Source organism: Neoarthrinium moseri (assembly GCF_022829205.1).
Source record: "Neoarthrinium moseri strain CBS 164.80 chromosome Unknown scaffold22_Wmoseri_CBS_16480, whole genome shotgun sequence".
Lineage (NCBI taxonomy): Eukaryota > Fungi > Ascomycota > Sordariomycetes > Amphisphaeriales > Apiosporaceae > Neoarthrinium > Neoarthrinium moseri.
Window position 1 is genome coordinate 513,197 of NW_026055136.1, and position 13,160 is coordinate 526,356.

Genomic DNA, 13,160 nt, shown 5'->3' on the forward strand with positions numbered 1-13,160 from the left:
TAAGACGTTCAGGGAGCATCACAGACGTCGAAGGCTCCTGGGTCATGGAGACTGTTTCAACCACACATATTTCAGACCAGAACAGCGCCTCTCGGCAGACACTCAACAAGTACTCTTCCACCCTCAGGCGCCATGGCGGCGCATGTTGACCCACCAGCCTCCAGTCAACATTGGTCATGCCACTCCGCGAGCCGTCAATGGAACACCTGTCCGTGCTCCATTCTGTGGTCTACGCGGCTGTGAATTTCAGGTCTCAAGAAGGATTAAGGAAGGTGAGATTGTTTGAGATGACGAACAGTGGCCTTGGTTTCCTTGGAAGCACCATGAACAAGCCGTTTATGGGAAGTTGTCTCCGTATGTGCTCCAAAATCCATCAAACTGGCTCCTGTGAGGGTTATCGGGTCCCTGGTCCAGTCGCCAACGGTGGGAGAGCCAAAAAGGCCAGTATTTTCTTGAAAACGACTATAGCAGACCCTTCTTCGTCGTACACGTCGACATCGCCGTTCAGGGCCTTTAGGAACAGGATCAGGCGCTCCTTCTCTGCGGGGCGCTCCATCTGGACAGGAGAACACCAGCGCCGCCCGAAACTTAGATATACTATCATCTCATCAGGATGGTGACTTCCGGATCGCGTCGGACGCATGTGGGACCGAAGCTTTGCAAGCGTTTTGCCGTTTTTTATACTCGCGAGATTTCACTTTCAAGACGATACTGTGTGAACTAAGTTGATGAACGAGGAACACCTTCGGCGGCTCACTACGTTCTTGTTCAAGATGGCAATAGGTAAATCACATAGGTGGCGGTTATTTTCAGTGAAGGATTAAATCAATGACTATCTCGGCCACGAAAGTAGACTAGCATCATCACTATACCCTTGTGCCTCTGTGAATAACGGTATTCGCATCGAAAACTTGATGCTTTTCAAGTGAGTCAGAGTTTATCAATCATCTGGAACCCCCCCTTTCCCCTCCCCAGCACGTTGGACCAGACCAAGCTCGTGTCGCAGCTTTGCACTGGCAAGCAGACATGCTGCCATGCTTGAAGCATCGTGTGCATAGAGACCTTGACGCTTTCTAATGATGTTTCTAGCGAGAAGTGAAGATTCGAGGTTTCAGTTCTTCCCCTTGCCTAGCTTTGTAGATATGTGGATAGGGATCAGGATGACGCTTAGACTCGTATTGAGGACACCGATTCTACCTTGGTCCAGAAAAGGCTTTGATGCATTCGATGTTTAGTTGTTCGCGAGCCCAAGGCCGATCAATCAATGAACGGAGGTCCTGCAGGTTCTGCAAACCATTGCCACTTGGAATGAGAACCTTCCAAGGTTGCGTCTTTTGAGTATTGTCGTTCATCTTCCCGCTGGATGTCGCTAGAATGAGTAGTTGCATAAACAATTCTGACACGCAAGGGGCAAATGAAAGATGATCGAGATTCCTAGATAAAGTGGTGGGAGGAGCGTTATGAGGAATACGTATATAGATACTGTGGGCTTGGTTGATTGCCCTCGTTTGGGAGTGACATGCAAACGCATAGCTCATTGTCCAGGTCGCTGTCATTTGTACCGTCCCAAAGCGGGAAGTAACGCAATGTTCATTCATTATACATTCGCCCGTAGGTATATCTGAACACAAGCCATCACCAAACAGCATTAACTAATCTGAATGCAGGTATATGGGTAGGTACTACAGCTCATTTGCTGCACTGGCTCGTGAAGGGACGAAACAGGTGGCAGATGTCGCATTCATAAAAAATGGCGACCGTCGTGGCTGGCTTTCTGCAGCAGCCATCTAATGATCCTACTCGAACTTGATGTGGCTTCCGTCGCCGCGCCTTTAGTCCTACAATGTATTCAAAGTCGAAAGCCTAATGGCCTCCAACAGGTGCTTCTACCGATTTAGCTGTGCTACTTGTGCTGTACTTGATGCAGCAAACAATCGGGTTCCACGGGAGACGGACGCGCTGTGACGCACATCATCAATACTTCAGGGGACAACCGGTATGAAGTAAAACAACCGATTCCCACCCCCGCCCCCAACAGCAAGAAGTTCACCTCGGGCCAAGGGACAACCTCCGGTGGCAACATACAGTTGCTCCTTTTTTTATAGATACGTTAAGACCTTGTGTGAATTAACATTTTCAATCCTCTCATATCCCTTGGCTGACTCTGTCGTTAGAATCCTCATGTTATGGAGCATAGCGCGACTACTTAGTAATCTAACAAACTCAAACAAAACATACTCCATGGAACAAAGCCCCGAGGACTCAGGGGTCTCGCGAAAAGTCATTTTCTCCCTTAGCTTTCTCAGGGACCTCAAGCTCTATGAAACGCAGAAGCCTTTCTGCTTGACTGTCTCGAAAGACAGAGAGCTTGACTCAGTAATCACTAATATTGTTCACGACTCTGGCGAGTTAAAATATCCATCAAAGCAGGGGCAGTGACCACGGACGACACATGCCTGGAGTACACATTTGCGAGAGATACTCGAGCATCATTAGCTTCCGATAACTGTACTGATGATTTAGTAGACAGCTCGAAAGAAGGCGCACTTCGAAAGATATAACTGCCCTAGCCCGCAGAAGGAGAAACAAAAAGGAAGCGGCGTTTCCTAATGCTGGAGTCAATTACGTTGCCCCCACATATAAATGTTTGCCCTAACAAACCCAGTGTCTAGAGGCCGTTGACAGAACCTATGAGGGATTGGCCACTAGCCCCTGTGCGACGTGCGAAGCATTGGTTGAAACTACGGGGTAAACGACGTTTTCGGTGTACTTTACGAGAAAATCCTCCAGATTCTTTCTGGGGTCTTACTTGGGAGAGTTCTGAAAGGTTGGAACGATGAATGTCGATCGAGGTCTTAAGAGGATCCTTCGGAGATGAAGTGGGTTCTATCAGGCGTGAATCACGGATTTCATGCCCGTTATAACAAGCCTTGTCGCTGAATTGTGGCATTCCGTCCCAAGAGGTTGGCGACATCAGATCATGACGCTCTTGTTCACTAATCCTATGACTACAAAGAAAGAACCCAAGTAGGTTGCTCAACCCGACCTCCTAGTTGAAATCAATTAACTTACTTATTTGGGGGTTTGGGATAATATCGGCCCATTTCCTTTCTAGATCCTGGCCTGATTTAATCTCAACTTCCTTGGTGTGATGCAGGCGAATATACCTGATCGAGTCACAGAGCTATTTCCTAGTCTTATTGATAAGAGGTGGACCGATATAGGAGGACACAGCAATAGTTAAGGACTCGGGTAAGGGCTGCCCTTGCACATATGCAGCAACATATCTCGATGCCTTGACCAACCCAGGTCAAAGCGATAAAGTCTGACTGATCTCTTGTTACATTTTCTTGTTGTGATTCTGATTTCTATAGAATCACATATGGGCGCTAGTCACTAGATTCCAGCAAACCACTCGACACCATCGTATTTTGAGTGAAGACCATAGGCGTCTCCAGGTCGACCTTTTAGCTTGAGAGGTAGGAGTTCTAGCTCACAGCTGGTAGCTTGTAGGTCTATAGGTATTTGCCCAGCTTAATTATTATGCTATCAGTGAATGGCATAACTGTTACCGTCCTGTAGAAACTAGAGTTGGAAGGTAGACGTGTAGACTCCCATGCAGTCCCTTCATTTATGGCCTGCTATTGCATCAGAGGGTTTGTTGAGACACATAAACACATGCGTTGTCATTATATGGTATGGCAGCGATCAAGTGACTGTATAGTCATTCTCAAACGGTATGATCTGCTGGAACGCTACTGACTGCTTTGTAGCAACAACTATTACCGTGTAAATACACGTCTCCGCCATCTCAGAATGTCGGAAATGGATCGCCGTGAATCTCCCCGCGGTATGTCAATGTAAATAATTCCTTGACTAACATTTACTGATGTATTTAGAAATGAACCGGGTCTACTTCGAGAACTGGGATTCCGAGTACAAACAATAACGGCTCTCTTGCTTTACCATCAGATACCTGCTCAACGGAGGGGCTGTGGTCTGTGCAGAACGACTCACTCCGACCCTGTCGAGCCTGCAGCAGCAGCAATGCAAACTGAGGGCCTGCTCCTCGTCTACGTCATCGACTGCGCGCGCCCGTCGCAGAGGTCGCAGGTGTAGACCGGCTTCTCCAGGGACCTGCAGGCGCGGCTGGTCAGGTCCTGATACGGGGGCCCGACTTCGAGGACGACGAGGACCGGTCCGACTACCGGCTGTGGTGCACGCGCGACGGGCGGGGCAGCTGGGTGCCGTTCCCGTTCGACCCCCAGAGCAAGCCGTACGTCGACTGGTCGTGGTGGCATCTGGACCAGTGGATGCAATCCCGCGGGGAGCGCATGCGGCATAAGTGCAACGCCGACTGGGAGACCGACAGCGACGTCTCTAGCTGCCAGCTCAACGCTGATGCACTCCCACTTCCTGCACCTCAGGGGCGACGAGGCCGAGTTTGCCAGGCTGTAGGTGAGTCTTATGCCGTCCGGCGCCCTGACGCGCGGCTCACCACACGCGCAGGAGGAAGACCCCTCGCTGCCCGATCGCGACCCCCCTGCCCCGAGACCCGTCCGGCCTCTGCCCTGTCCCGTGGTCTACGGTGCCCAAATCCTCGAGCGTGGGAAAGCTTCGCCACGACCGCGTGATGGACGCCGCGTCTGGCGGCGTCCTCGACCTGACGTCCCCACATTTTGTCTACAGGTGGCCGGCGCGTGCGCAGGACGAGGATGACGATGCGGAAGGCGTGGAGGGCCTTGGCGCCCTGGGCGTGTATTGTCAGGATGACGTCGAGGAAGAATATGACGACGACGACAACGACGATGATGATGATAGCGATTATGAAAACGCCGACAGGGGGGGCAGAAGAGATGATGAGTGACGAGGTCGGGAGGCCTGGCCCCTCCTAGAAGAGACGACGTTGAGGTATTACCGTTGAGGCTCGGATCGTCCGCATACCAGGTCACGGACCAGCATTCCTGGGAGCGCAGAGCACTGACCGAAACTCGACTTCTTGTGTATGGAGTCCGGTAATGACGAGGGAAATTGTCAAACAAGGGGGATTCTGTAAGACAATGAATGGATGTGGTCGCCCGAGCGGTGGACCTTCCACGTTCAACTGATTCACTAGGTGCTCGGAAGTGCCGTGGCGGGAGGGCTGTCTGTTGTGTGTAACATCTTCTCTTGTCCCCAGAATCATGACGCGATCTACGAGGTCCAATCTAATCAATTACGTACCAGCTAGGTCGCTGTGAACCTGCATCCACCTGGCTGTCTGACAGGAAGGGAGACTATTTCAAGGATAGTGAAGTTCTCTCTATATAATTAAGCATCTTGTGGCATGTGGTCTGTAACTTATTATATAAATTATATAAATCTTGATTTAATAGTTTAGTTTAATTGATTTAATTTATTTTATTACTTTTACTTTTTTTGAATTTAAGAGTGAAAATTTTTCCCGAAATTGAAAAAGTTAAAGTTGAGTGAGCACTTATCTGTACTCGGATAAGCCGGATCGAGTCAACATCAGCCCCTGGCTTTAATAGCCCGCTTGGCACAGTGGTAATGCGTCTCACTCGTATAGATGAGTACGCTATGAGAAGATCAACGGTTCGATTCCGTTAGTGGGCAATTTCATCATTCTTCCGTTCAACCATTCAATGGCAGCGGTTGGAAACTCTTTTTTTGGAGAATTGTTCATATATGGTATCGGTGCGGCAACACTAAGGGATGGGATGCACTTTGCCAGACAAGGACGGTGTTCTGGCACACCAGGCGCTGTTAAACTTCATTATGATCCGTAGCCTTTGCTTGCTTCCTTGCTTGCGAAGGACTATCCAACTTCATGTTGCAGCCTCCTAGTGTGGAGATTGGCTATACTTGATGTGCTGGGCTTGCTGCACGTCGACTCTGTTCCTCAGAATTGACGATAACCCTTTGTGTGTTCCGAGAGATAATGAAAATTATAGTTGTTGCAATTTGGAAGTGCATGCCATGCATCTTCCCTTTGTGCGTTGTACTTATGGACTATAGTAGGGATGCCGTATACCGTCCAGGTTGCTACAGAGACACGACCGAATTCCGTTTGAGCAGTTGCCTAAGATGCTTGCAATCGCAATCTCCTAACCATCGGATTTCATCTTCCCAATACTGTACTTCGTACTGCGGAGGTTTGGCTGAGAAGATTGGAAGAATTCATTAGTGCGACAATCGGGATTCTACGGCTGAATGTCGGCGATTGTCTCACTGAAACAACCTGGAAGCGGTCGATCTCAAAACTTGCCGCACTTTGGCCGGCATCACAGCTCGTTTCGCTTTCAACTCATGAACTTACATGATACGGGAAACATGATGGTTTAAATCCGTAAGTGGTGTTGGGGCAGGGGTGTGTATACCTAGCACTAGGTTTCCAGCTTCCTACCTAGGTAGTTGTCGACGAACTATAGTGGGCTGTCTTGGTTATTCGAGTTGATGTACATACTGTAAGACATTGGTTATCCCATTCGACGAATAGGATCATGATATAGCATCATGATACAGAGTGCGCCGGTGTGCGCCGGTTTACCCTACCATCCTACCCGCGCTGGTTGGTAGTCACTGACTGAAGTGGTAGTCAGACAAGACACAAGATCAAACTGATCGGTTGTCAGTGGCAGGGCGGGCTGGGAAAGTATAGCCTAGACCTGGAAAAGGGGGACGCATGAGGTGAAAAAAAGCCACAACTTGGATTGCATACGGTACTGTATGTAAGTCTACCGTACCGCACAATGAAGGCCTTATCAAGGCAACCGGGAGTTGAAGGCTCCAAATTACAGGAAGGATGCGGAGTCAGCACTGCACTGATAAACGTGGGCATTGACGTCAAGCCGGTGATCCCAAGGAACCCCCCTAGTAATCTTGGCGGATTATCGCGCGGGCGCGGGCGTATGATAAGAGGTATGTACAGTACTGCACCTTCAAAGAGAGCCTCGCACCTCTTTCCTGCACGGCAAACTAAGTCAGCAAGGGAGAAGCCGTCCTACAAATGCGCAACGTCCGAACAATGCAGTGTAGACAGAATGCTGCCGAAGCCCACATTGAGCTTCACTATCCCGAGCGTCCATGACCACACCAAGCTCGACTGCCGCGTCTTCCACCCCGCCAGCCTGGGCAGCCAACCGCCCAACGCCCCGCGATGGGGTCGGCACGTCGCAGTCGTCGCGCACCCGTACGCGCCGCTAGGAGGAAGCTACGATGATCCCGTCGTCGACGTCGTCGCGGGGACGTTGTTGCAGCTGGGATTCATGGTGGCGACCTTCAATTTCAGGTGTGTTTAGACCTCTGCCGCATGCTCCTGCGAGGCCGCGCCGACCGCGACATGGTTGGCTAACTGCAGACCCAGAGGCGCATCATCGTCGTCGGGGGCGCGTACGTCCTGGACGTCGCGGCCGGAGCAGGCCGACTACATGTCCGTGGTAGGGTTCATGGCCTACTACGCACACTACATCGACTCCCCCCACCGAATCAGCACCGAAGGCTCAGTGTCGCCAATCATGCTGCAGGCCGGCTACTCCTATGGCGCCATGGTGACCACCAAACTGCCCCCGCTCGACACCATCCTGGCCATCTTCGAGAGCCCGCCCATCCACGGAGCCGCAGCGGATATCAGACTGCGCGCACAGCATCTGGCCGAGCAGCAGAACAGACTGCTCGACCACCCAGCCTCCCCGAGGAAGTCGCTGGGGATGAGGGTCGGGGGCGACGAGGAGCTGCCGCGCCAAAGCCGCGAGAGGAGGCGATCACATTCGCTGGACCGGGAAGAAAGGATCCGGAAGGGCGTCAGGGATATTCTGGCCAGGACCAAGCGCATACACAGGAAGCACCGGCACGAGTCCCACGACCACGCCGGGGAGGCACCAGTCGGCGAAGAGGAGTGTATGGCCAAGGCGGAGAACCCGCTGCCCTACCGCAGTGCCTACGTGGCAGTCTCTCCCCCCATTGGCGTCGTCACCAACCTGGCCACCATGTCTTTCGCCAATCCCTTCAGTGGCTGGCCGAAAAGGGCCGCCAGGGCGGACGGCCCGGGTACGCACCACGAGGGCGCGGCCGAGCCCGGGCTGGATGCGTCGGAAACCAAGCTGGCCCGCAATCCGACATTGGCCGTCTACGGTGATCAAGACGGATTCCTCACGCTGCGCAAATTCCGGGAGTGGACGACAAAGCTCAAGGCCCACGAGGACTCGCGGTTTTGCGACAAGGAGGTCAGTGGGGCTGGCCACTTCTGGGTAGAGGAGGGGGTCATGTACGAGCTCCGCAACGCCGTGGGCGCCTTTGCGACAGAGCTGCTCGGGTTCAAGGCGCAGATTCTGCAGCCGTACGATGGCAGCTGACGCAACAACTAACCTGTGACTGCAGATGGTACACCGCGCGGCTTTGAGGGGAACAACCATGCCTCCCCTCCCTTTTACCTCCTCTTCCCCCGGGCCTGTCTCTCTCTCCGAACCCGCCCCGGGCCGGATGGGAAGCACCGGGCCAGGGCGATGGACCACATCGGGGGGCCAACAGAATGGGGACCACCTATTGACTATCGCCGGCCTGGGTAGCATGGGGCTGAGTGGGCAGCGAGATATGGTGAGGTCAACTGGGGGCTGTGTAGATGGAGTCGGCAGTCATGCATGTATGTGCGGCGATTACGAGATGTCAGCTATTCCCCAGTGTCAGACGGGGGCGCCATGACAATGTTCGAAGTGGTGTCACGGTGAGGGACCCGGGCTACTGAGAATATGGCAGACAGAATTTGGCATGAGCGGTCGGGTCCAGGATTTCGGTCGACTGCGCAGTGGGTAAGTCAAAAGGCGAAGAATAGGTGATTGGTGCGAACTACGTCAGATCGGGGTCAGGTTGGCCATGTTCACAACGACTTGGCCAACTCATAGGTCTAGGGTGGGTGGGTAGTCAGGAAGCCGAACGTGACAAAGAACGGCGTACTCATATCTAGACAGCAACAAACAGGCGGGGCCGTCTACTCCGGACAGGAATGGGATTTGAAGGAAGAATATCCTCTTGTTCTAGATTGATACCGAAGCAATGCGTGTCTGCAAACTACAGCCAATCAAGCCTTGCCGACCAGCAGCTATATTCGTTGCCTGGTTGCCTAGGTAGGTACCTATGAGATTGGACATCTAACGTGCTATTATGAAACAACACCGCAGCGCGTTGTAGTTATATAAGGGGAGCGTTGCGATCCAAGCCCAGCTCAACATGCAAGTCTTTGGCAGTCTGACTTTCACATGATTCGTGAAGACGCGCCGCGGCCGGCTGTCTGGGGGTTCCATTCTACCCCACGCCAGCAGCCAACCGGCCGTCTCAGCGAGCAGGGGCCCGGCATGGGAGTTGTAGTGGGCCGCACCCGGAAACGTCCAGTATAACTAAGTAGGTAGGCAGCGGGTATGGGATGCATGTATAGGCGCCGCTCCCATCGGTCATGACCAACACGACGACGATGCACGATGCACGACGCACGACTAGTTTTCGTCGACGACAGGACATGTGCATGCTTTCAACATGCCAAGCAAAGGGTGTCCATGATTTGGGCGTGCTCGAAGCCCATAATCTACACGGTAGGCATGTGTGGACGGACGGGGTGTACTGTGTGTGGTGTCTTGTGGTACCCGACTGCGGGTAGTCTCCAAGGTTCCAAGGTTGCGGGTTGATCACGGGCCACACATAACCCCACTACAACCCCGGACTGCAGACCTGCAGACCGCCTTGTCGTGGCCTGCCTGCCGAAGGAGGGGCGGCTCAGATGGGCAGGATTAGCAGCACCACATGGCCCCGTGGCCCGTCGGGATGGGTGTGGGGTTGCTGGGCTGTCAGGCTGTCAGGCTGCCGGAGCGCTGATTGGTGTTGTTGGCCAGGTCAAGCCCAGCTGGCCTTGCCAGGCTCAATCCCCCCCCCCCCGGCGGGGGAACCTCCCCCTGCAGCTTGGGGGGGGGGGGGGGGGGGTCAGATGCCGGGGCTGATCCCTCTGGCCTGGGCCCGGATCTCGATTTCTTGGGCTGCGTCGGCCTGTCTGACGTCGAGTCCAGCTGGTGGTGCTTCTTCTTCCCTTTGTCACCAACTCGCCGGACTCTGTCTCCCTCCCCAACTGACGCCGTTTATGCCTCGAGTCGCCGAAACTCTAACCGTTAGTGATATGCCAACTGCCGCAGAAACGTAGAACGAAAACCTCCCTTGCTGGCGGTGCAGGTTGAATTTTCTGCACAAGAGGTTTTTGTGCTGTGCTGTGCTGTGCCTTGCTGTGCCGGGCTGCACACGAACCCGCTACGCAACGCAACACGGGCCTGGTCGACGACATCTCTGGCCGTTGACTGACTAGGTGTCGCCTCCGCAACCTGCTCGCTCACCTTACTCATGAAACCTCACTCCGGCCTGGTGGACGCCGTGTGCTAGTCGAGCCTGGCTATCCGTACACCTATCTATCCAAATTCCTACCGTCGCTTCTCAATCTCGGTTCTGCCGCGATCCCCGTCAAACTCCCCCGTTGACGCCTATGATATCCTACCCATAAGTTAGTTAGTAGACATTCTGTACGCAGCTCCGAGAGCACCTCCGCATCGCCCTGCCGAGAATGATACAGTTGCCCACCTGGCCGAACCCGTGCTGGCCGTCCTGCTACCATGGCGCAGCTCTTCCTGCCCGCCCTGCGCATCACTCCGGCCTCTCCCGGTGAAGCTCCCCCGTCCAGGCGCTCTACTGCTCCAAAGAAGGGCCCGAGGCCCCCCAGATACGGCGCCGTCGAGCCTCTGTCGAGGGCCATAAGGGGCGCCGGCAGCTTCGCCCTGTACCTGAGAGATGGCCTCACAGGGCCCGAACGGGATCGGCGGAGGCTGCTGGACGAGCGGAAACACGTCTTGACCGCCAGGCTGCAGAACGCCGAGACCTGGCAGCAGTGGGACAAGGCCGCCCACGAGCTCGACGCCCTCGAGGGCAACGAGGAGTGGAAGAAGGACGAGTCGACCGGCGATTACAACCCCGAACTCATACAGGAGCGCCTCGACGCTCTCGACAAGGCGCGGGCCGACGGCGACCTGCGCGCCATGACCCATCTGGTGCGCACCGCCTTGACCCGGGACTTGGGCGGCATGGGCAACATCGACCTGTACCGCCATTCCTACTGCGGCACCAAGAAGCTCATCGAGCGATACGTCGACTCGGCGCTCCAGACCATCGCGGCCTTGGTCGACCAGAGTGCCCACAGCCGCGTGCCCGGCGGTCTGGAGCCCAAGGATCTCCTCGACGCCGCCCTCTTCGCCCGCCAGAGCTTCGGCCGCAGCGCCCTGTTGCTGAGTGGCGGCGGCACCTTTGGCATGTCGCACATCGGCGTGCTCAAGGCCATGTTCGAGGTCAAGCTGCTGCCCCGTATCATCTCGGGCGCCTCGGCCGGCTCCATCGTCTGCGCCGTCATCTGTACCAGGACCGACGACGAGATCCCCCAGCTGATTGAGGAGTTTCCCTATGGGGACCTGGCCGTCTTTGAGGAGGACGGCAACGAGGACGGCATCGTGGACCACCTGCGCAGGCTCCTCACCGAGGGCAACTGGTCCGACATCAAGCACCTCACCCGCGTCATGCGCCAGCTTCTCGGCGACATGACGTTCCAGGAGGCTTACAACCGCACCAGGCGGATTTGCAACATCTGCGTCTCGTCGGCTTCCATATACGAGCTCCCCCGGCTTCTCAACTACGTCACGGCGCCCAACGTCATGATTTGGTCGGCCGTAGCCGCCTCGTGCTCGGTGCCCCTGGTCTTCAGCGCCGCGCCGCTGCTGGTCAAGCATCCGGTGACCGGCGAGCACATCCCGTGGAATCCGACGCCCCAGATGTGGATCGATGGCTCCGTCGACAATGACCTGCCCATGACCAGACTCGCCGAGATGTTCAACGTCAACCATTTCATCGTGTCCCAGGTGAACCCACACGTCGTTCCGTTCCTCTCCAAGGAGGACGCGCCCTCTCCCGCCTCGGCCTCGCGGAAACAGTCCCCGCGGGGCCAATCCGACTGGATGTACAGCATCACACAGCTTGCCAAGGGCGAGGCTCTCCATCGGATGCAGGTGCTGGCCGAGATTGGCATCTTTCCAAATTTGGTGACCAAGCTGCGCTCGATCCTGAGCCAGAAGTACTCGGGGGACATCAACATCCTCCCCGCCATAGGCGTTCTGGATCTTCCCAAGGTGCTCAGAAACCCTACGACCGACTTCATGTTCCGGTCTTGTCTGCTTGGAGAGCGTGCGACCTGGCCCAAGCTGTCACGGATACGCGACCGCTGTGCCATCGAGTTGGCCCTGGATCGAGCCGTGCACGCCTTGAGAGCCCGTGTGGTATTTAGCAAGAGCCAGGTCGACCTCAGGCGGATGGTCACGGGTACCACGGTGAACACCTCGAGGGGCAGCCACGAGCCGCTGAATACGATGGCCACTGCTACCGAGAGCCTCTCGGCCAAGGACAAGCTCAAGCGCCGTCACAGGCGATCGAGTGGAAGTAATCTGCAGCCACTCCTAGCGCACCGGAAGCATCTAGATGAACCCTTCAAGGTGACGGACGATGATACTGACGAGGAGGAGCGCCTTGAGATGACACACAGAAGATGGCCGGCGAAGCCCAAGCTGAAGATCAAACGTTTCCCGCACCCTCTTCCATTGCAGAACGGACCGAAGACAACCCCCCACCTATCCTCGGTCAACCAGCCTGATTCATTCAATTTTGCGAAGCCTCCGCATCCCAAGAGCCCGCTGCTTGGCCAGCCATCCGACAGGGCATCTATGCCGGCCGTAATCCCGACAGCTCCCGATACGGTAGATGTCGACGACAGTCCTGGCTTTCCAACGGCGGATGAGGCCTCCATGACTTCGCCCGCACAAGCGGCGACGGCACTGCATGAGCTGGAGACCAGCGATCCTTATTCATCTGATGCTGACGTGGAAAGCCACTCGGATGGCTGTGCTGCCGACGTGCCCCACGTGTCCCCGAGCTTGGGGCTCCCCGTGGCTGAGGACGAGCAGGTGCATCATGTCGAAAAATCAAGGCAGCATACGTGCCCAAAGGAAGACATGTTTTCCTTGGCGCGGAGGGAACGGGACTCGAGACCTAGCATCTCAAATTCGGTTGATCCAGGTGCGGGTTTGTGGGATTGA

General features: G+C 55.0%; 3 protein-coding genes across 3 annotated transcripts; all 3 read left to right on the forward strand.

Moving 5' to 3' along the window:
* Positions 1-3,816: 3,816 nt before the first annotated feature.
* JN550_006491 (uncharacterized protein) lies at positions 3,817-4,719 on the forward strand (the record flags this gene model as incomplete). The annotated part of the gene is made up of 3 exons (XM_049318236.1): positions 3,817-3,850; positions 4,105-4,454; positions 4,510-4,719. The coding sequence occupies 3 exons, from the start codon at positions 3,817-3,819 to the stop codon at positions 4,717-4,719; spliced, it is 594 nt and encodes a 197-aa protein (XP_049171710.1).
* Positions 4,720-7,043: 2,324 nt separating this feature from the next.
* Positions 7,044-8,354, forward strand: JN550_006492 (uncharacterized protein; the record flags this gene model as incomplete). The annotated part of the gene is made up of 2 exons (XM_049318237.1): positions 7,044-7,291; positions 7,367-8,354. 2 exons carry the CDS (start codon positions 7,044-7,046, stop codon positions 8,352-8,354), a joined length of 1,236 nt encoding a protein of 411 aa, XP_049171711.1.
* A 2,289-nt stretch (positions 8,355-10,643) lies between these two features.
* On the forward strand, positions 10,644-13,160 carry JN550_006493 (uncharacterized protein; the record flags this gene model as incomplete). The annotated part of the gene is made up of 1 exon (XM_049318238.1): positions 10,644-13,160. One exon carries the CDS (start codon positions 10,644-10,646, stop codon positions 13,158-13,160), a length of 2,517 nt encoding a protein of 838 aa, XP_049171712.1.